At 39.0% G+C, this 22,369-nt stretch overlaps 1 protein-coding gene across 1 annotated transcript in view; it reads left to right on the top strand.

The window, feature by feature from the left end:
* LOC103177883 (sodium channel protein type 4 subunit alpha A-like) overlaps positions 1 to 22,369 on the top strand; it is a 66,794-nt gene that overhangs the window by 10,217 nt on the left and 34,208 nt on the right. The window contains exons 6-15 of the mRNA XM_042331873.1: positions 622 to 682; positions 6,308 to 6,452; positions 7,991 to 8,179; positions 9,133 to 9,250; positions 10,755 to 11,002; positions 13,144 to 13,329; positions 16,232 to 16,399; positions 17,915 to 18,161; positions 19,139 to 19,317; positions 19,983 to 20,342. Of these exons, the coding sequence (XP_042187807.1) occupies positions 622 to 682; positions 6,308 to 6,452; positions 7,991 to 8,179; positions 9,133 to 9,250; positions 10,755 to 11,002; positions 13,144 to 13,329; positions 16,232 to 16,399; positions 17,915 to 18,161; positions 19,139 to 19,317; positions 19,983 to 20,342 (1,901 nt within the window). The remainder of the gene's footprint in view (positions 1 to 621; positions 683 to 6,307; positions 6,453 to 7,990; positions 8,180 to 9,132; positions 9,251 to 10,754; positions 11,003 to 13,143; positions 13,330 to 16,231; positions 16,400 to 17,914; positions 18,162 to 19,138; positions 19,318 to 19,982; positions 20,343 to 22,369) is intronic.

Below are 22,369 nucleotides of genomic sequence, written 5' to 3'. Positions count from 1 at the left end.
CTATTGTTGCAAATTTCTCTCCCCTGAAGGCAGTGACTCTACATATGACATCCAGTACTTAATGAGTGTTGTGGGCTATTCAATCATAGGGATATGATCCCCTCCCCTCCCTCCATCCCTCCTGATCCCAACAACCAGCTCTGGTGCGGATCCCTGATTGTCCAGCACCTTGGGACGTCTTCCTGACGTGAAAAGCACTATACAAATGTAATTTGTTGTTGTTATTGGATATATCAGGCCACATTGATCCTGTCTGTATACAACGTCAACACGGTGGGGGAGCGGAGGAGGGAGAGCGCTGATATCAATTAGAAGTGAGAACCCTGTCTATCTAAGCTGGGCGGTGAGGCCAATTGTGGCAGCACTACTGCAACTACTGCAGGTTGACGTCAGCACAGGCTAGAATTTCAAAGCTCAAACTTTCTGAGGAGCAATGGGTGATGCCATTACCAATTCTGCTTATCAAAAGTTGACCAATGTCATAGTTATGTGAAGTGTAAATCAGGGAAACAGTTACTTAACAAAAATCAAGATCCATTTATTTTTCTGAAAATAAAATGCTGTAAGCAGAATATTTTTACATTGTCCTTTTTATAAAAATCTACCTTGTCTATTTCACAGCTAACTGGCTGGTGACTAAAGATGTTGACACTATGGTTTGTGGAAATGGAACAGGCACTGGGTGAGTATTTTGTGACCAATACATAGACTTTGGGAGCTATAAGCTATCAAGCGAGATTATTATTTTTAAAAATTGTGATGATTATTAAAGCCTACCAATTATGCTAAAGGAAGTAGATGTATATTTCACAAGGTAAGAAATAAAATTATTCATTGTTATCAATTAATATGCTGTAGCTATTTGGAATCCTGTAGCTCAGTGGTTAGAGCACTCGCTTTGCAAGCGAGAGACCTGAGTTCAATTCCAGGCAGGACGAAACCTTGGGCAAGTTTCCTTACTCCACACACCTAATAATAATCCCTCCAAAACCAAAAACAATAATTAATTGGTCATTTTCAATCTACGACTGTTTGTGGGACATTGCTGTGCGTAATTGGCTGCCGCATTCGCCCACAAATATACAGTCAATTCACTTTACAGTGTGTTCTGTGAAGCACTTTGGGACGTCCTCCCGACGTGAAAAGCACTATATCAAGTGCAAGGATTATTATTATTATTATTATTATTATTATTATTATTATTATTATTATTATTATTATTATTATGCTGTTAATATGGCAGGACCTTCCCTCTCTCTTAATATTGCTAAAAGGTTGTGAACCATTTTGTGGAAGTAATTGAATAACACTTTGTAGAAGTTCCATTTTCAGAAAAATGGAAAGAAAGTGACAATATTATTGCCACCATTGGCTTTTTGTAAGTGTAGGAAATGCAGGCATTCCATCTGATGATGTACATGAAGAACAATAACAACAGTAACAACAAATTGGATTTATATAGCACCTTTCATGATGGGAGTAAGTCCCAAGGTGCTGGACAACTGAAGGTTTGCACCAGAGCTGGGGGATGTATTCTGAAGAGGTAGACGCCAAGAGGGTGGGGGTAGGAAGATGACTGAAGATGTTGAAGAGGAAGGTCTTCAGATGGACCTTGAAGTAGGTGAGGGAAGGGGTGAGGCGAAGGGACAAGAGTTCCAGAGAGTGGGGCAGGAAGGCTGAAAGCCCAACCACTGATGGTGGAGATGTGAAGCAGGTCAGTGCTTTCTCAGTGGAGGGAGTAAGCAGGTTGATAAGGTTTTAAAAGATCACAGATATAGGGTGTGTATTGAGGGATTGAAAAGTGAGGACGAGGATCTTGAACTCAATCTCAGAGGCATGAGTTGCTAGTGAAGCCAGGCAAGGATAGGGATGATAGACTCATGAAGCCTAGTTTGGGAGAGAACATGAGCTGCAAAGTTCTGAATGGTCTGCAGTTCGTGGAGAGAAGAGTTGAGAAGTCCGTTAAAGAGAGTTAGCATAGCCAAACCTGGACATAATAAAAGCATGGATAAGGGTCACGGTGGCCCTAGGGGAGTGGTAGTGGTGGAGATGGGCAATGTTGCAGTGGCAGGGAAAGCTGAATGGGTCAAAGCATGAATGTGAAATTGAAAGGATAGTTGAGAGCTGAACAAGGCACTGAGGTTCTGCACTAGCTCCATGAGGAATGTGCATTCATGTAGAGTGATGCTGTTAGCACCTGAGGTACCAGCCCAAATGTAATCTTAACATCTTATATTACAGCAAGAACTTCCATTATTTCAATGAGGAAACAGTTGGCAATGTCCACCCCTTCCCCAGGTTGAGGACTCCACTCATGATCCTTTCAATGTTAGCCGGTCACAAGTCTGGCTGGTATGAGTGAGGCAGATAATAATAATAATATCAGTAGAACTGTGACTAACTTGGTTTTACTTGAACATTCTTACTTTGAAATGTAACCTATTAACTTTCTTACTCACCTGCTCCTGCATTGATTTCTTGATCAGCCTACTAGCATGGCCTTTTTAATTTGCTTTTGACCAGTGAAGGTGGAAATGTCATGTGCTATGTGCCACTCTCATGCTCCTGCGGGAGTGAGGTCCGAGAATCACAGTAGTTTTCGTCCCTGCGCTGAAACAGCAGTGCTTATTGTTTGTCTTAGTTGTGAGTTCCCGAGTGTGCTAATGTGTTTTGCGAAATGGACCTGAGTCATCCATAGAGAGAAAAGGGATATAACAGTAATGTATTAAAGCAAATTTGTTACAATATTATTTGATGTGTGGTGTGCTTGAAATGTCAAACTGTTAATATGTAACATAAATGCATAACATCAACACAGTTAATGTTTTGCCCTTCTCTAAAAGATTGTAACTAACAGTGGGGAGAATAGGCCATTTGGCCAATTGAAACTGGTTCTGTTTCTTTTGGTCAGCTGAGTGTTTGAAACATATGGAAACCCAATACCAATTAAGAGTAGCCCAACCAAACTGAGAGTTCCATAGATGCATTTCATCCACACATGGATATTTCCCAGTATTTGGAATGGAATGTACACGCTCTCCCTGGAAGGCCACACTTTGCTTACCTAACTCCAGAACGTTTTAAATACAGGTTGACAAGACCCAAGATTTGGGGACTCAATCTTGAGACTGCATTAATCTAATTAGCAAAGCATTTAATTGTATTTTGAATTGTTCTGTGGGTTTGTCACTATTATCTTACCTTGTGGATCATTCCAAACATTTACAACTTCTATAAGTAACATTTTTTATTGTCATTTGTTGTGGAGTTACTTTTTTACTAATTTCTATTTACGTCCTGTGTTTTTGATTCCTTACTATTAATAGATGCCAGAATTAATAGATATAGGGGCAGGACAGTCACCGGAGTAGCGATTCTTCCCATTCAGCTCCTATTAACCCTGCAAACTAAAGTGCTGACAAGTAGGGTGGTCCTCGCTGAACAAGCAGCAGGAAACTGGCTAGACAATGCTTTTAGTAGTGAACTTGACAGTTTTAGCTGGATAATCTCCAACAAAACCCAAAAGCACACTCTGCGTTAGATAGAAAGGATGCATCCCCCCAGGAATAGAGATGTGTATTTCATTATAGACACAGGGAAACTTCCATGTACATATGTGGAACTCTCAGTCTGGTTGGATATTCTTAAGCATGGTAATGAATTTTCATATCAGATACCCAGCTGATCAAAAACAAAATGATAGATGCTAAACTTTCTGACTGTCCACAATAATGTTGAAAACATGACAAGAAATCAGCTGTTCCTTACCAGAGTCAGTCATCAGCTGATAACCAGGCTGAACAACAGAACCAACTTCAGCTGTTGTGGCTCTCCTCCGGTTGCATTCCTAGCCTGCTGAACGCAATCCTCTTCTTGATGTTTTCCATCATTGTTGAAATGTTTTCAAATCTTCTGTTTTTTGTGTGGAAATTGTATTCAGCCACCTCACAACCTCCCTCAAGAAGTTCCTCCTTGTGTACGTTAGGTGAACTTGAGCTTCTTCCAAACAATGCTGACCTACTGACTATGGCCTCCTACACAATCAGAACATCTCCTGCTCTGTAAATATGGCCTTCCTGCTTTTTTTGGTGCCATTGTTGGTTATTTTATGATCGGCTCTGCTGGTGTAATTCCTGCCCCCGTAACTTATAGGGTCAAATGCCTCATTTCCTGTTTGTTTAGGTGTTTCACTGTGGTTGCTGTAGCTGATTGGGTGTCTAAGCATACTGCAAGTGGTAAGCAGATGCTGTTTATCATGATTTGCAGGAATCTTGTCCAGTCAATAAGTGAAGAGTTTGCTAAAACTGTCTAATGTGCCATTACACAACCAAGGTACCAAGGCCACGGTACCATATCCTTCATTCTTTCAAACAAGTATAAATAAATAATATGCACCATGAAAAAATTCAAATTCAAGTTATTGTAATCATTGCTCTCTCTCAATGATACACTTGAACGAGATTGGGGTACCGAACATAAAATATAGCAATGTAATGCACAGCAAAAAACATTAGTAATAATCATAATAATAATCCTTGCATTTGATATAGCGCTTTTCACATCTTCTAGATATCTCACAGCGCTTCACAGAATATACTGTAAAGTGAATTGACTGTATATTTGTGGGCGAAACGTGGCAGCCAATTGCAGACAGCAGTGTTCCACAAACAGTCATTGATTGAGTGACCAAATTATTATTGTTTTTTTCTTGAGGGATTATTATCAGTCAAGGAAACTTGCCCAGGGTTTTGTCCTGCAGGGAATCAAACCCAGGTCTCTCGCTTGCAAGGTGGGTGCTCTAACCACTGAGCTACAGTACTCCATCAAGGGTGCGCCACCGTTGATTCCAGGACAAGTGATATCCTGACAGACTTTCTGTCAGACATCAAATCCTGGATGAGAGATAACTTTCTACAGCTGAATGTCAGTAAGACCGAGGCACTCTTGATTAGCTTGCGCCAGCGCCTCAGCACCTCAGGCACTGGCAGCTTCAGCATCCACGGTTGCACACTCCACCTCACCAAGCCAGGGTATCTCAACTGTCCTTTCTCACCATGTGGAGTCCTGTGGCTTAGTGTTTCGATTCCCGGCAGGTCAGGGCGAAACCTTGGGCAAGTTTCCTTACTCCACATGCCTGATAATAATCCCTCAAGAAAATAAAACAATAATAAATTGGTCACTTCAATCCATGACTGTTTGTGGGACACTGCTGTGCGCAATTGGCTGCCGCATTTCACCCACAAATATACAGTCAATTCACTTTACAGTCTATTCTGTGAAGCCCTTTGAGACATCTGGAAGATGTGAAAAGCGCTATATCAAAGGCAAGGATTATTATTATTATTATTATATCCATGCCATGACCCGCTCTGCCTTCCCCACCTCTGCAACATTGCCCGACTCCACCACTGCCTCACCCCTCAGGCTGCTGAAACCCTCATACATACATTTGTCAACTCAAGGCTCAACTACGGAAACTCCCTCCTTGTCGGCCTCCCCAACTCTTCCCTCCACAAGCTGCAGATCATCCAGAATTCTTCAGCTCATATCCTCTCCTGCACCAGGCTCCGTAACCCCATCATCCCCATCCTCACCTGGCTCCACTGGTTCTCCATCCCTCAGAGGATAGAAAATTCAAAATCCTCATCCTCACTTTCAAGACCCTCCACGGCCTTACCCCCTCCTACCTCTGACCTGCTGAACCCCTATCAACCTGTCCACTCCCTCTGCTCAGCAGGCTTCGGCCTGCTCCATGTCGCCCGCCCTACCATCGGCGCCTGGGCTTTCAGCCTCTCTGCCCCCACCCTTTGGAACTCCATTCCACAATCCCTTCACCTTGCTCCCTCCCTCATTCCAACGCAGCTCCTCCCCACGCTCGGGTCCTGATCCCCGACTGCTCAGTGCCTTGGGACGTCCTCCCGACGTAAAAGATGCTTTACAAATCTAATTTTGTTGTTGTTGTTGAGAGATTCATAGAATATACTATAATGTGTGGTGACTGTGCAATTTTGTGGGCAAACTGAGGCAGCCAATTGCGCACAGCCATGTCCCACAAACAGCTTTGGATTGATTGACACCTTTTTTTTATTTGGACGGATTATTATCCCCGGAAAGCAATCCGCCCATTGACTGATAACTGTGTTCTTACTTATTGTTGAGTAAACAGAGGTGTGTGGAGTAAGGAAATTTGCCTAGGTTTCCCCCTCCCGGGAATTGAACACGGGTCCTTTCGCTTCTTTGCTAATCTTAATTGATCACCTGCAGAGATTATATCGGAAATGAAGCTGTATAACACTTTTGTTTACAGGAGGTGTCCCACAAACTTTACATGTCTCCCTGGCATAGGACATAATCCAAACAATGGATATACAAATTTTGATAATATTGGATGGGCATTAATCACAGCCTTTCAGCTCATCACACTCGACTACTGGGAAAACACATATAACTTGGTATGTATTCCAACGAGAAATCTGTGACCAGAAGAGTAGCCAATTGTAGTATTCTTTCATAAAAACAATGCAGCTTGCTCATTAATTTAAAACCTGATGTCATCTTGGCTCAGTTAGTGGCATTCTCGCCTCTGAGTCAGAAGGTTATGTGTTCAAACCTCTCTGCTGTACAATGCTGGCTGAGCGATGTTTTGTCAGAGGTGTCAACAATCATGGGTAAAAAAATACATGAAGTAATATAATAAATATCAATAAAATTATCAGTCAAACCTTGTTTTTAAAGAAAACTAAAAAGCAAAGATTGTAAAATTGTAGACTTTACAGCACAAGCCGTTCAGTTCATCAAGCTTCCTTTGGCGCCAATCCTCAACTGGAACTAAATACTCTAGTCCCAATTCCCTGCTCTTTCCCCTATAAAACACTATCTTTTTAAAAATATTTATACAATCCTCTATTAAACATCCGTAGTCTCAATTTGTAATAAAGCATTGCATATACTAACAATCCTCTGAGTGAAAACATTTCTTCTAACTTACCCCTTAACGTTTCCAATGACATTCCTGACCTAATGTACCCTTGTTAACCAATTAACCAACAGTTCATTCAGCAGTATTATCCACTGAGACCCTTTGAAGACCTTCTTTGGATCTTCTGTTAAACTCTGTTCCAGTGAAAACAGCTCCACTGACTAGATAGATGTCAACAATAATTGTGGCTATATAATTACGTAAAGGTTACCTTCAGTCAATGGGCAATAGACCAGAAATTTGCATAATGACATTGGGGCCAAAAACCAGTGGTTTGTGACAGGATTCGCACATAATGACTCAATCTTACTGCGAGGGAATCCTGATGGTAGCCTGCCGTATATCACAGCCGACTCACTGGAATCCTTCAATCTGCTTCACTTGCTTTGGAATGAGGCGCCTGCAAGTCAAAGATGACAAACTGGGGGTCACCAGCAGCATTCCTCATTAATAATGCTTAGTCATGAATAGCGAATCCCATTGCAAACAACACTTTTTCAATGTCAATACTTAAGAATCTTGCAATTGACATAGATTAGACTTTTGTCCTACAATGATAATCCTTGCATTTGGTATAGCTGACATCAAAACATCTCATACTGCTTCAACAACAAGAACAACGTGCATTTATACCACACCCTTCATGCAAGATAGCATCTTAGAGTGCTTCACAAACATTATTGCAAACTGCGTATTTCTAGATGAACTTAGCAGACGTCCACAAAAGGTGGGAAGTAAATGATCAATTTTGTAACTGCAGGATTGATTGGTAAAACACCAGGGGAAACTACCTTGTCTTTTAAAATAGTACCATGGGACCTGTAAAGTCATTCTGAACAGGCTCCTCCAGCACTACATTAAAGTGCCACCGAGGTTGGGAGCTCAAAGTCTTGATGAGGGGCTTGAACCCACAACTTTCTGATCCAATCAACCGAGTCAGGTTGGCATTCTAAAAGTCTCACGCTTTTGCTCAGCATTTAGATTCATCTACATTTCTCGAATATGTTTCAGGTGCTCCGTGCCAGTGGAGCATATTACATTATATTCTTCATCGTCGTTGTCATGTTCGGCGCTCACTACATAGTGAACCTGGTGCTGGCGGTAGTGGCGGCCTCCTATGAAAAGGAAGCGAAGAGAAAGCAAGAAGCAAAGGAAGAAGAAGAAAGGATTTTGGAATTGCGACGTAAGAAGGAAAAGATGGTAAGGTCCAGCACCACACAAAAAGTTAATCATATGAGCTTCCGGTGATGGTCTATTTGCAACATATGTGCTTTTTAAAAATAAAATAATAATTATAGTAATCCTTGCATGTGGACATATGCACTGGAGGAACGTTTTAAACATATGAATTGGCGCAATTTTTTATTGTACTATTATAGATGTGCCACAACAATAACAACAAATTATATTTGTATAGCGCCTTTCACGTCGGAAGGCTGTCCCAAGGTGTTTGTATCCAAGTCAAGGGTTTGCACCGACCTGGGATGGTGGCATATAGGTTCAGCCCCACAACTCTCTCCACAGTGAGAGCTGATCTGATTTGAGCTATTAAATAGTGAGTTGATCTTATTGAGAGAAGTGGATGACTTGGAAGGAGAGAAAATCAGCAGGTGACTCCAGGCATTTCTTGCAGACTGAACATAGATTTCCCAGTGACACTGAGCGAGTCTTGAAACAAAAACAGAAATGTTGAAAATCCACAGCAGGTCAATCAGCAATTAAAAGAAAAAAATAGATTGGCTTTTCAAATATCACAGCCAAGTTTCAGAAGGTTTCCAGCATCTGCATGTTTTTATTGCTGGGAATAGTTTGCCTGTCTGCCTGGCTCACTCCTGTTTACCCTTTATTTGTGTAACATGAGTGGAAACCAAAAGCAGGCAGAAAATAAGGACAAACAAAAATAACGAATTGTTAAATTTATTCTTATTGCATATGAACACAACCTGATTAAGAAACAAAAAACTGCAGAGCAGCCACTAGATGGCAGTAAAGGAGCTTTTGTTTTACCATTTCCAGTTATTGTTGGTCTGTTCCTCGTCATGTGTAAATCATGTGTAAAAACTGCTGTGTTGTGCAGCATTTGCAAATACATGTGTAAGCAGGTATAATAACATGCATAAGCATTTTAGACTTTGCTCAATGTTCTTTTCTAGCAAAAGAAAAACAGCAATCTGAATCCAAGAGAGAAATTTCGTCTGTATGGGAAACGATTAAGCATGGGTTTCTCTGTGGAGTCTGTAGCATCATGGGCAACAGAAATCTCCCAATTCAGTGAGTTCAGTTTCATATATCTGCATATCATTCATTCCTATTTGCGTTTTGGCATTTGTCATATATGTGGCTGTCTGTGGAAAAGCATCATGATTGAATTTGACATTAGTAGAAAGCATTGCCCTCACAAGCTCATCAAAGCAGAATAGAATCAATAAAAAAAGTCCTTACATTTTAAATTGGACCTTTCATGTCGAGAGGTTGTCTCAAAGCACTTCACAAAATAACTGTAAAGTGGAGTATGTATTTTGTGGTCAGTGGGTATGTTTAAAAGGAAGATAGTTAGATAGTTGGGAAGTTAAAGTATCAAAGAGGATGGAGGAAAGGGAAATGGAACTTCAAAGATAAACAGGCCCAACAAGCTGAATGACCGCCTTCTGTTCCTATGTTTCTATGCCTTCAGCACTTTACCTTGAAACAACAGCAACAACAATCTACAGTCAAATAGCACTTTACATCTATGGAAAACATCTCGACTCTTCACCAAAGACAGTGGGATGGAGCTGCGGTCAGGGGTGAATGTGTCTAAAGCTGCAATCAAAGAGAAAGAGTGGGAGAGTACCATTAGAGGGATTTTGGAAAAGAGTTCCATAGGGCAGGGACAAAGTGCCTGATAGCTCATTCCCCCCATTGTGGCAAAAAGCAGGCTAGAGTTGGCAGACCAGAAGGAATGGCTGGGGAATAGGGTCAGAAGGAGATTGCAGAGGTAGGATGGGGATACGCCATAGAGGCATTTAAGATAATGATGTGGATCTTAAACTTGATAAGTTGTGGGGATAGGAAGACATTGGAGCCAGGTGAGTGTGGGGGTAATGAGTTTGTGAAAAGAATGCTTTCAATTGAAAAAAATGCTCTATAAGAGGAACATTACCTAGATGTTCTGAATCTGATGAAGTGACACCTGAACGGATATAAAACCATCATGCATAGTTGTGAGGATGATTGATCCAGTGAACCAATGGGTAAATGAACAGTGTTAGGTGGTACTGAGACAGTGTTGGGTGTCTGAGACACGTAGGCCAGGTAAGTTCCCTAATTTGGAATTAACTAACTCCATTCAGGAAATGGAGGGGGCATTGCTGGTAGCATCAGTATTCTGGGAGGGCAAAAATGAGGCATTGTCTCCACTTCGACTCACTATCCAGTGCACTTCCTGGTAAACATAAGTGTGACGTTATCAAGTATGGTCAGAATTAACTGTGATGCCCCATTTATCATTGAATACCCTTGTGGAATTTTAGTCTCAATAATAAACCATTTTATGGCAGGCCACCTCTGTATGTGTTACGCACAGAAAGAAGGGGAGAAACCTGGAGGAGCAGGTGGTGGGGAGCAAAGCAATCTGTAAAATTATAGATTTCTACTAAAATGATATTTAAAATAATTTTACATAAATATATTTGCTATTGGGTTTAAACCCTGTTACAGATGAATTCAAATCTACAGCACAAAGCAAGCCAAAGCAACAATTTTTCAGTTGTGTTAACATCTCTTTTTCTTGCAGACGAAGATGGAGAGCGCCAAACAAAAACAACCTCAAAATGGAATATGTTCAAAAGAAGATTGACTAAAAAGTTTTGCTCCTGGACCTGTTGCCCAGCTTTTCTAAACATCCAGCATTATCTAGTGATATTTGTTTCACACTCGCTTTTCGAAGGCGTTATTACAATCTGCATCCTAATAAATACTCTTTTGCTGTCGATAGACTACTATAAGGCACCTTACTCTAATGCACTAGAAAAAGGGAACACTGTAAGTAAAGCACAATATAACAAGATATTCTATTATCCTGGGCTATTTGGTAAACATTGATCTCTGCAGTTCAATTAATAAGATACAAAAGTATTTCAGTCTATTATCAGCCACTCTTCACTGTAACCCAACTGTCAGCAAACGTAAGCATCTCACCAAAAGGGAATAAAACTTGCCCCGTCTTGAGGTTTAAATTGCCACCCGACGACCTCAACTTATTATCTCCTTTTGTGCTGTGTTTATATTTCAAGGTTCTCCGTAGTGCAGTATAAATCAGAGTTGGGTCAGTGAGAGTTGCCCTGGAACTTTGCTCCTGATATCACCCTACAGAACAGCTTTGATTTGCCCACTACATTGCAGCACAATTAATTCATACCAACTTTACTCCCCAGTGGTCCCTTGAAATATCTTAGAAATTTTTCATGCTATGATCGTGTGGCATTGACATTAAAAACCTGATTTCGGAATTCCCATTGTTTTGCTTCCAGCAATATAATAGAAGGGATATTATGTAACACTATCCAGCCTATGTTATCCAACTTGTTACTGGAAAGAGCTATGAACAGGGTCAGAAGAACTTTCTTTCATCAGCTGCTAACACTGGGAGGGAGATGTTCTGCTATAGGTTTTGTGAAACAAAACATGTTTTCCATCATAGGCTTGTTCAGAAAGTATATGTTTAAAGTAAAAAAAGCAGTGTTTAACATTGCGGAATGTGAAAAAACACATTTCTGTAAATAGAAAGACCTGAAAAAATAGAAAATCCTAAACTTTTATTATCTTTGGATGGGGTTTCAGAATGATAGTGAGGTGCACAAAGCTCTCTTAACATAACTGGATACAGATGTGTAAATATATTTTATCAGAGAAAAACTATATTGGAATTATCCAAATCATTTTGCCTTCCGCATGGCGAAATATATTACTTTCTCAGAAAATTCTGAATTTTTTTTAAAAAATAGGTGAATTTTGGAAAATATTTGTTCCAGTTTTTGAAGAAACAGTTTTTAGGTTCATTTTAAAATCAGGGACACCCCAAAAACATTTATATTCACTAAATTGAAGGATCTTTTAGCTTACGGCACATTTTCATTCTTCATATACACGCTCATTTTTGGGCTTTTATCCAAGCTATAAAGTGAGAACTTTCACTCAATTGAGCAATTTTTCAGTAGCTTGACCTTGTGGCAGATGTGATATAATGCAGTAGTATTAGGGGTGTGATCCTTTAATTCAAAAAGGTTTGCGTAATTTTCAAGAAGGATAAGAAGTCAGATCTCTCAAATAATATTTCTCATAGTTCAGTGAACATGGGTGTAATACTTAAACCTCTCGGCTTTAGATTCAGTTACACGGTTCCTATCCAATACATTTAAGATCATGGGAATTTTTTGGAACAGGAAAAGGACAAGAAGCCCCAACCAGCCTCTCTTTTTTTGGTCCTCAACCCCATCTACATAACTTTTCACCCAAACCCCTCAATCTTCTCTCTAGAAATGCGTCTCGCTACCTCTTAGGAACAAATCAAGAACAGCAGGAGGCCAATCAGTCCTTTAAGCCTGTTCTACAGATTCGATTTTAATTTATTTTCAATGTCCTTCCCCTCTACCAAGAAACAATTCTTGCTGTACTCAGTTTTTAGTAAGAGTCATAAATAATAATAATAATCCTTCCATTTGGTATAACATCTTTCGTGTTGGGATAATTTCTTAAGGCATTTCACAGGGAAGTGTTACTGTGAAGTGTTGTGACTATGCACTTTGTAGACAAACGTGACAGACAAGTTTTTGTATGCAGCAATGTCCCACAAAGAGCCATGAAGTGAATGACCAATTCTTATTTGGCCAATTATTTTATGTCAGTCAGGACATTGTGAGAAACTCAACTCCCTTCCCTTTTTGAATTGTGCCATGGGATCTTTAACCTCTCATCCAAAGGACGGCATCTCTTACAATGTAGCACACCCTGCATTGGAGTGAAAGCCTTGGCAATTTAAGCTCAAAGTCCCGACGTGGGGCTTGAACCCAAAAACTTCTATCTCAGAGTGAGAGTGCTACCAATTGACCCAGGCTTTGTGATTATTGTGTGTATCAATTTATTTTTATTTTTATTAATACTCTTTTATTTTTTGTCTAATGCAGGTTTTATCAATCATTTTTGTAATTGAAGCTATTTTAAAAATAACAGCACTGAATCCTCTACCATATGTGCAAAATGGATGGAATGCTTTTGATTTTATCATTGTTCTTCTGAGTTGCTTGGAATGGGCACTTTCCACAATAAATATTCCAACACTCAAACTCTCTATGATACGATCGCTGAGAATGGTAAGTCCTTAGTATTTGTTTGTATAAAGCTTTTATACATTTGTTCTGATATAAATCCAATGCATTTTGCTGCTGGACAGTATTCAAATAATGGTGTCAATTCTCTGAAACCAGATTATAAATGTTTTATTGAAATACAATATATTATAAAAGGAACCATTAATGGTTTCAGTACGGATTTGGACAAGTTCCTGGAAATGAAAAGTATTAGATGATGTTATCAGATGATGTAGTTGATGCGTTGAAGGAATTTGTTGTGAAGTTAGATGGGTGAGCTGAATGATTTATTCTTGCCTGAAATCGTAAATTAATATAGAGTGAAAATTGCAATGGGTGATGTGATAATTATTATCATCAAACAGAGCAGTGGAGCTAGCCAATATTTATGTCAGGTGTAATTCCCCCAATTTCTGCACTGGTTGGATCTGAAACAGCCATAAGAGTTAGGAATTCTAACTCATTATTCATTGTAATATTTGAATGTCACTTTGGGGGATAACTCGATTAGAACTGGAAGCCACACAGCAGCTGAGATGGAGACCCATCGATGTCACAGTTATCATAAGGTCATTAAATTGATTATCCATGTTAATATTTCATAGCTGATCATTAACTCGTATGACAACCTTGAGAAATGACATAGAGTGACACAGCATGGAAGCAGTCCATTCAACCCAACCTCTACCCTTTGCACTTAGAGCTTTGTATCGATATCAAAACAGGCAATACAAAAATAAAATTAGGAAGCAAGTGTTTTGCTTGCTGTGGTCAATATGATTCACCGGTGTTGTGGAAGCCACTACAAGCAAATTGCAAACCAGTAGTCAGAATGATACAGCAAGAAGGAAAATCTGCCATCTGTAATATTAAATGGAGAAAAATATACAGAATGGAGAAATTGGAGATATTCAAAAATATTAAATTATTGATGATGTAAAACATTTTTTTCAAAATGTTACAAAAATATTCAAACAAATATTTAGCTGTATTGGGTGCATCCCAGAGGGATCCCAAGGAGTGTATATATGAGGGAGAGGGAATAAGGTGTAAAGGAGAAGGGAATGGATGGAGGCTCAAATGGAGTACAATGACAGCACAGACTAGTTGGGCTAAATAGCCTGTTCTGTATCATATCATTCTGTATAATTCTATATAGGATCATTGTTTTAATTCAGAATAGCATATGTGTCTGAAGCAAGTTCTGTACAGTATTCTGAACATGCAGGAAAATGGGCTCATTTGCAGCAAGTGTTTCAGTAAACTCCAATTTTCTAGTCAAAATGGTGCTTGTGACTTCAGAGCTTCCTTTTAGAAAAGAGGAAAAGGAGGAGGCCATTCAGTTTCATCAGTTTATTAGATTGGGACAGATATATCCCTGCCATAATCCCTGAATGCCTCTACTATCTGTTTAACTTGCTTATAAACATGCCTATGGATTTAACCTCTACAGTTTTCTGAGGCAAAACATTCCACATTTTCACAATCCTCTGAGAGAAGAAATGCTTCCTGACCTCAGTTTTAGCTATCTGATTTTAGTTCTAATTTTAAATCCATGTCCCCCTGAATTAAGAGGCATGCAATGTATCAAAGTCATTCTCTCATTGTGAAATTACTGTATAACTGTGCCAACTCTGTCTAACTAGATCTCTGCAGAATCAGTGAAGACGTTTAATAGAGAAAGATAGTCATTTAGGAAGTAAGGGGTACTAAAAGTGATTTGGAAAGGTGGGGAATTGGATTTAAAAATCTGCTGTGAGCTAATAAACAGGCTTGACTACCTGAATGGCTTCCTCCTGTTCTGATATTCTGAATTATATTGATACATATCAGTGAGAAAATCAACTCAAAATGCCAAGAACAATGTTTGGTTGCATTCTAAAGTCATTGTGGGTTGATTTTTGATAAAGTTGAGGACAGCGTGACCTGGGAACAAGGCTGAAAGTTAAATACAGTATCTGGCAAAAGCACAAACAGCACTTTACACAAAATTTGAAGTTTAAAAAATTTATAAAGGATACATTTTTGCAACCTGAGTATTAAATCAAATGCTGTGCTTTTCATTTTTGTCATTCATTTGCTTAAGTTAATAAAATCAGTGCTGTGTTGCTTCTACCAAGTTGTCTTGATCATAAATTGGAACGGGGTGGTGGGTGGGTGGAGGAATGCGAGGGAGATTCCACTTCAGAAAGTTAATGCCATTAATATAAAGCATTAATAACAGACTAGCTTCAAGAGGATTTTTTGTTACTTTAAAAATACCCCCAATATTGCTATGGAAAAAGGGGTCTTGGAAAACATAGAACCAAATCTCAGTATGAAGCTTGTTACATCCAGCAATCTGACAATTAGGTCCTGTCGCCCTCAATGTGCTGCTTAATTTATTCCTTATTGGGGATAAATTAGCAGCACATTAGTTTGGCACACTGCATGTACATGGATTTGCTGGAGATGCACCTCTGGCACTGTTCTCAGTGACAGCACTAGCAAAGCTGGGGGTTAGCAAGATAATAGTTACTCTGAAGTTATGTTACCGGCACCTCTTTAACTGCCAGCTGACTTCTGTCATACATAAAGACAATGATTCAAGTTGATTGAGATCACCAGTGAGAATGATGTCAGGGAATCTGGTTATGGCACAACTGGATACATTCAATGTGATCAACATCAAATATATCACTGAGTTGGCAGTGTTACTTTACTAAGTTACTGAGTTGTCAGTGTCCGTATGAAGAACTGCAGAAAATTGACTTTCAAATTAAGACTAATCAAAGATTTTCTTAAATTCTACACAATCTTAAATTTTAAGACGGTTGCCTGAATTTAAGATGATGAATAATTTCGGTCCTCAGGAGCCTCTCAAAATTCACATTATTCTGAATGTTTTCTTTCTCTTTGTAAACAGCTTAGAGTCTTCAAACTGGCAAAGAACTGGAGAACGCTGAACATACTGATCACCATTATATTCAAATCGATGAGAGAGATGGGAAATTTGACAGTTATAGTTATCATTGTTATTTATATTTTCACTGTAATCGGAATGCAGCTTGTTGGACATGATTATGCACATGCAGTAAGTGCATTATAAAAATCCACATTTTACAGTAAATGATCCAACCATTATCTAACCTTTGGTCCCAGTCCCTCTAGATGAGAGTTCCTTGGGCTCATTCCCTCCTTCCCCCCTGTGAAACCCACCTATAGATCTATCTTTTCAACCACATTTGGTCGTTTATCCATTTCTCCCCTCCCACCCTCCACAACTCCTGCTCTCCCCTCCCATAACAACAACAACAACAACTTGGATTTATACAGCGCCCTCAACGCCAGACGGCATCTCAGAGCGCTTCACAGTAACGGATCCCGGGACCGAGTCAGGGGGAGGGGGAGGACTTATGAAATAATTTATGACCCTTATGAAATAATTTGGTGATATATGTTTAATGTTGCTAATGAAACAAATGCTTTGATATTTTCCATCAAATTCAATTTATGTCTTCTTACTGACTCATCAGTGGAAATAGTCTCTCTTTATTTAACTAATCAAAACGTTCGTCATTTTGAAAACTTCGACCTGTATTAGATATGATCCTTAACCTCCTATGCTTGAGTTCCATCTTTTTTGTCTTTTATTATCCCATGTTTTCACGTGACATTGTGTTATTATAGGAAGCATTCTCTGGCAATGAAATACCAAGGTGGAATTTCACAGGATTTTACAACTCCTTTATCATGGTGTTTCGGATCTTATGTGGTGAATGGATAGAACCATTGTATGACTGTATGCGCTGCTCAAAGATGTATTTTTGCGTCCCGTTGTTCTTGCTCACGTACATAGCTGGGAATTTTTTGGTAAGACATTCTGCGAAATACTAATGCATGGTGTGTGCCATATAACTGATAAAATATCATATTTAGTTTAACCTGAATTATAACTAAAAGTTGCATTGCAGTTATTTCAACAATGTATCAATCCGCTAAACATGGTTTTTTTAAATATAGATATAAACTGTAGATTTTTTTAATTTATTGTGTGTTAGTTGGCTCAATGGTATCGAAACTACATATGAATCAGACATCTAGCTGACAAAAACAAACACCAAATGTTCTGTTTTGATAATAGTTTCAAAATCTTATTTTTGAACCACACATATGTGTAGAATACAAATAATGTGGGGTCCTGTAGCAAATTGGTTAGAACACTCGCCTCGCAAGCGAGAGGACCTGGGTTCGATTCCTGGGCAGGGCGAAATATTAGGCAAGTTTCCTTACCCGGAAAGGGAACCCGATAGTCGGTCGATTGGCGGATCGCTTTTTTGGGGGAATAATCTCTTCAAAAAAAATCATAATAATAATTTGGTCACTCAATCCACGATCGTTTTGGAACATTGTTGTGTGTAATTGGCTGCAGCATTTCACCCACAAACTATACAGTTAATTCACTTTACAGTATATTCTGTGAAGTGTTTTGAGACAACTCAAATACATCATAAGGCACTGTATCAAATGAAATGATTATTATTATTATTATTATAGTAGATAGTGTAGCAATGTATTTAACATGTCCTGTATACTTTTTATTCTTCAGGTGTTAAACTTGTTCTTGGCTTTGCTGCTTAATTTTTTTTCTGGAGATACACTGACAGCAAATGCAACGGACGAAGAACCCTCTGAAATGAAACAAATGTTTAAGAATGTTTTACTTGTATTGACATGTCGAAAATCACAGATACCATTTTCGGGCAAAATACAGCCAGAGGATAAAAATAACTCCTCAGATGCAGGCAATGCACCTCTTGCAGATTGCAGTACAGGTCCACCGAAATGTACTACCAGTAAGAGCATCGTTTCATATATCAGTGTTTTATCACGTTGACACAAATAGATTCTGCTGTTTTAAATTTTGATCAGTTTCCTTGGGGTAATAGAAAGATTCTGATTTTTGTTATGTACATTTGTTCATTGTAAAATGAGTATTTGAGTACTCAAGTTTTAAATCAGTAAGGTTTCCTAAAGTATCCTAAACTTTGAAGAGCCCCTGGAGATATCCCTGCAGCACAAAACATTAGCATATCCTTTGATCATCTTAACAACAAAAATAAAAATCAGTCTGTAGATTTCTCAGGCAGATTCACTGTACCTACCAGGAAAACAGATGTCTTTTGCAACCCACCTAAGCCCTCTGTGTGACCATTGGAAGCATCTACTTCAGTTGTTTCCTCCCTCTGTCTGGAGACATGCAGGTTGTCTTTCCAATGCCAGAGAATTATCAAGACCACACTTGATGATTCTCTGGCATTGGGGACTCAGTATGTGGGGATTTTCAGACACAAATCTGGATCCAACTATTTCACAACACACCACATCGTTTCTGCAATGCACTTTGTTACCCCAATTCCCTCAATCATTGTTTTGACTCAGCATTCACTGAAACAGTACTGAGACTATCAAAGATTCTTGTAAACTTAAGGATAATGTGGACGCTGGAGCATTACAATGGAGCATCATCAGTGCAAGTTGTCTTACCTATTGACCCTTCAATATGAATAAATGTCTAATATTTGTATCAGATAGCATAGTACATACATCCCTCTACTGATATTTATCTGGTATTAGTACAGTAGTAGTCCATTGCTACTTTAAATAGAATCATATTTCATTGGTAAAAGTTCTCACAGAATGGAAATTATTAAAATTCAGTTATGAATTTAACAATGTACAGAGCTTTGCCAATCTTCCATAGCAAACATAGCCTCTGTGTGTAGTTTTGTATCATTTAAAACTTTCCTTGTTTGCTTGCTTTTTTTCGTAGATGCAAATGATGAGGTAAAATCTTCAAGCACTGTTGAACCAACAGCTTTGCCAACATTTTCCCATGGCCATGTACTCCCTCCGATAGGGAAGGTTAAGGGTGAAGTCCCTACTGTTAGTGCGCTTTGTGATCCAGCAGGAGGTGGCCGGAAGTATGAAAATGGATCAGCTGTTGTGATGGTAATATAAAATCACATGAAAAATATCTAGTATAAGGATATAGAGTATAATTTTATGGTGACCTTTGTTTAAATTAATATTTTGATTTATTTCAAACCATTGAGAAACATACAATCAACTCACTTTACAGGATATTTTGTGAAGCGCTTTGAGACGTCTCAAACACGTGATAAGGCATTATATCAAATGCAAGGATTATTATCATCTTAGTAGTTACTGATATAGACTGGTACGAATAATTCACATATTCACAAACCAGAAGGTGCAATTTAACAAATACTTTAACTCAACTGGTTTGAAACTGTCACAAATTAGACTAAATTGTGCAGCAGATAAGAAGGAACTTAACCCTAAAGCACTGCTAAACCTGGCCCTAGGAGTCCGTAATGCTGACATTGGGTGCTTGGAATGGAAAGGTGTTCCATTCACATTGTAAACCAGATCACTTTCTGAATAAGGAGATAAGTGGCTCACATCTTATTACTCAGATTAGCATTTTGGAAGAGTTGGTTTGTGACCTGATCCAATAATTTAGAGATTGTTTCTTTATATATCTGAGATAGAACTACATATAGAATTACGTAGAATGATACAGCACAGAAACATTTCGCCCAATTAGTCTATGCCATGAGGTGGTGTAATTTGTAATTCCATTCTTACCTTAGCTGGAGACTTTGGAGGAAGTGCAGCAGGAAATGGAAACAGAAACCCAAGGAAAAAACAACCCACAGACATCAAAATGTGTGAACAGAGAACCTTGCAGTGAAAGTAACAAAATAAAGGATGATAAAGACGTCATATCGATTGAAGATGAAGCAAACGAGGAGAAAATTAACAAAAACAAAATCATGGACCCCTGCTTCCCAGTTATTTGCACTGAAAAGTGCAACTGTTGTGATGCACTTACTGCAACATTCGTGGGAAAGGTGTTTCTGGCAGTGAGGAATCTAATGTTCACAGTGGTGAATAATCGTGTGTTTGATGCAGCCGTCCTTTTTGTTATACTTCTCAGCACAGTAACACTGGTAAGTAATATGTTCAAACAAAAGCCTTTGTTGTCTCCAACACTTATAACCACAACAACTTGGATTTATATATGGGGCAAAACCTTAGGCAAGTCTCCTTACTCCACACACCTCTGTTTACCTAGCAGGAATCTGGTTGTTAGTCGATTTGGTGGATCGCTTTCCGGGGACAATAATACCTCTTNAAAAAAATTGTCCCACGACTGTTTGCGGGACATTGCTGTGTCAACACCCTCCCACCGCTTTACACCTTTAAAGCCTGCCTCAAGACCTTTTTTTTTACTGCACTTTTGGTGACCTTTAGCCCCCTCTTCCCTACCCTCCTCAGCTCCCCACCTTCTGCCCAGCTCAGGCTCCCAGTCAGCTGTGTGAAGCACTTTGAGATGTGCTTCCAATATGAAAGAAACTATATAAATGTAAATTGTTGTTGTTTTTGTTATATTACTGTATGGTATTTATCTGAATGAAAGTGCCAGTGATGTGTACACACATGTTGATATTATTTTAGAAATTAAATTGAATTTCCTGCCGTACAACCCATTTTTATCCCTCACCACAATCTGACTTTAATTTGCAATTTATCAGTCAATCTTGAACCTCCTCCTAATTCTGAAGCAATATAATAACAAATACACTATTCCCAACATTAGCTATTGCTTTGCTCTAGAATGGGCCCAAACTTTTCCATTGCTCCCTGGTCCCTAGTGAGTGCAATAAACTGACAGGCTCAGTTAGCAGCACTTTCGCCTCTGAGTCAGAAGGTTGTGGATTCAAGCCCATCATCGAAACTTTGAGTTCATAGTCTAGGCTGACACTCCACTACAGCACTGGTGGAGCTTGTATTGTTGCAGGTGCTGTCCTTCAAATGAGACATTAAACCAAGGTTCTATCTGACTCTTCAGGTGGGCTTGTTAGATTCAGTGTTAAAGATTTAGCAAGTATTCGAAAAGAACAGCATAGGAGTTTCTCCAGTGTCCTGACCAGTAACTCCCCAGGATAAAAGACAATCACTTCATTGCTGACTGTGAGACATTGCTGCGTACATATCGGTTGCTACATTTACCTATGAGATGAAGTCACCACGCTCACTTTGAGATGTTTTAATAAATGATAAGGCACTATATCAAGCATTATTTGTATTTCTTATTTCAAAATGCATTTTAATTTCATTCTTTAATAATAATGATTCTTGCATTTGACATAGCGCTTTTCACGTCTTCGAGCGGTCTCAAAGCGCCTCACAGAATATATTGTAAAGTGAATTGATGATATTTTGTGTGCAAAACTCGGCAGCCAATTGTGCACAGCAGTGTCCCACAAACAGTCGTGGTTGAGTGACCAAATTATAATTGTTTAATGAACACATGGAGAGAATGTCCATTTGAATTTAAAGATATGGATTTCAGTGACCAGAATTTGACAAATTTGTAAATACAGTCTTAATTTTGAGGCCGAAGTCCTTTTAAGAACCACAGAAAACTGGTTTCATAGTTAAGACTGAAATCAACAATTTACCATGTTCTGCACTAAATTGCTTTATAAAAATAGTAAATGTAGGACTAAGTGGAATTTCTCCCCCATAATGTATTGATGAATACCGCAATTTTGGCTCATGAATATGTTCATCGTATTCACACGTTTAGCAAAAAAAGATGGCGTGGACTCATAACTCTCTGAAGAGGGGTGGTGAACAATTTAAACTCTATCTGCTTTGCACAAAGAGTGGTGAATATGAGGAATGGATTACCCAGGGAGGCAGATTGATGGAGGCAGTTTTTGTCAACAAATTCGAGGGAATTAGATAACTATTTGGCGAAGAAATCTACCGAAGGCTATGAGAGATTGAGTAGAGGATTTTTTTAACTGTCCAGATGCACCAGTCCTGCACATTCCTATGTTCTTATGTAAATCTGGAACAGGCAACGTACGACCAGGGGACAAAATAGTAACAGTCTGAGAAGCAATTCATTATTCCAATAGAAAGAAACAAAATATTCTGTATTGATGAGTTTAAAACTATCCGTTTT

The sequence above is a fragment of the Callorhinchus milii genome, unplaced genomic scaffold (genome assembly GCF_018977255.1).
Source record: "Callorhinchus milii isolate IMCB2004 unplaced genomic scaffold, IMCB_Cmil_1.0 Scaffold1, whole genome shotgun sequence".
Lineage (NCBI taxonomy): Eukaryota > Metazoa > Chordata > Chondrichthyes > Chimaeriformes > Callorhinchidae > Callorhinchus > Callorhinchus milii.
This window is presented reverse-complemented; position numbering and strand designations above follow the sequence as displayed.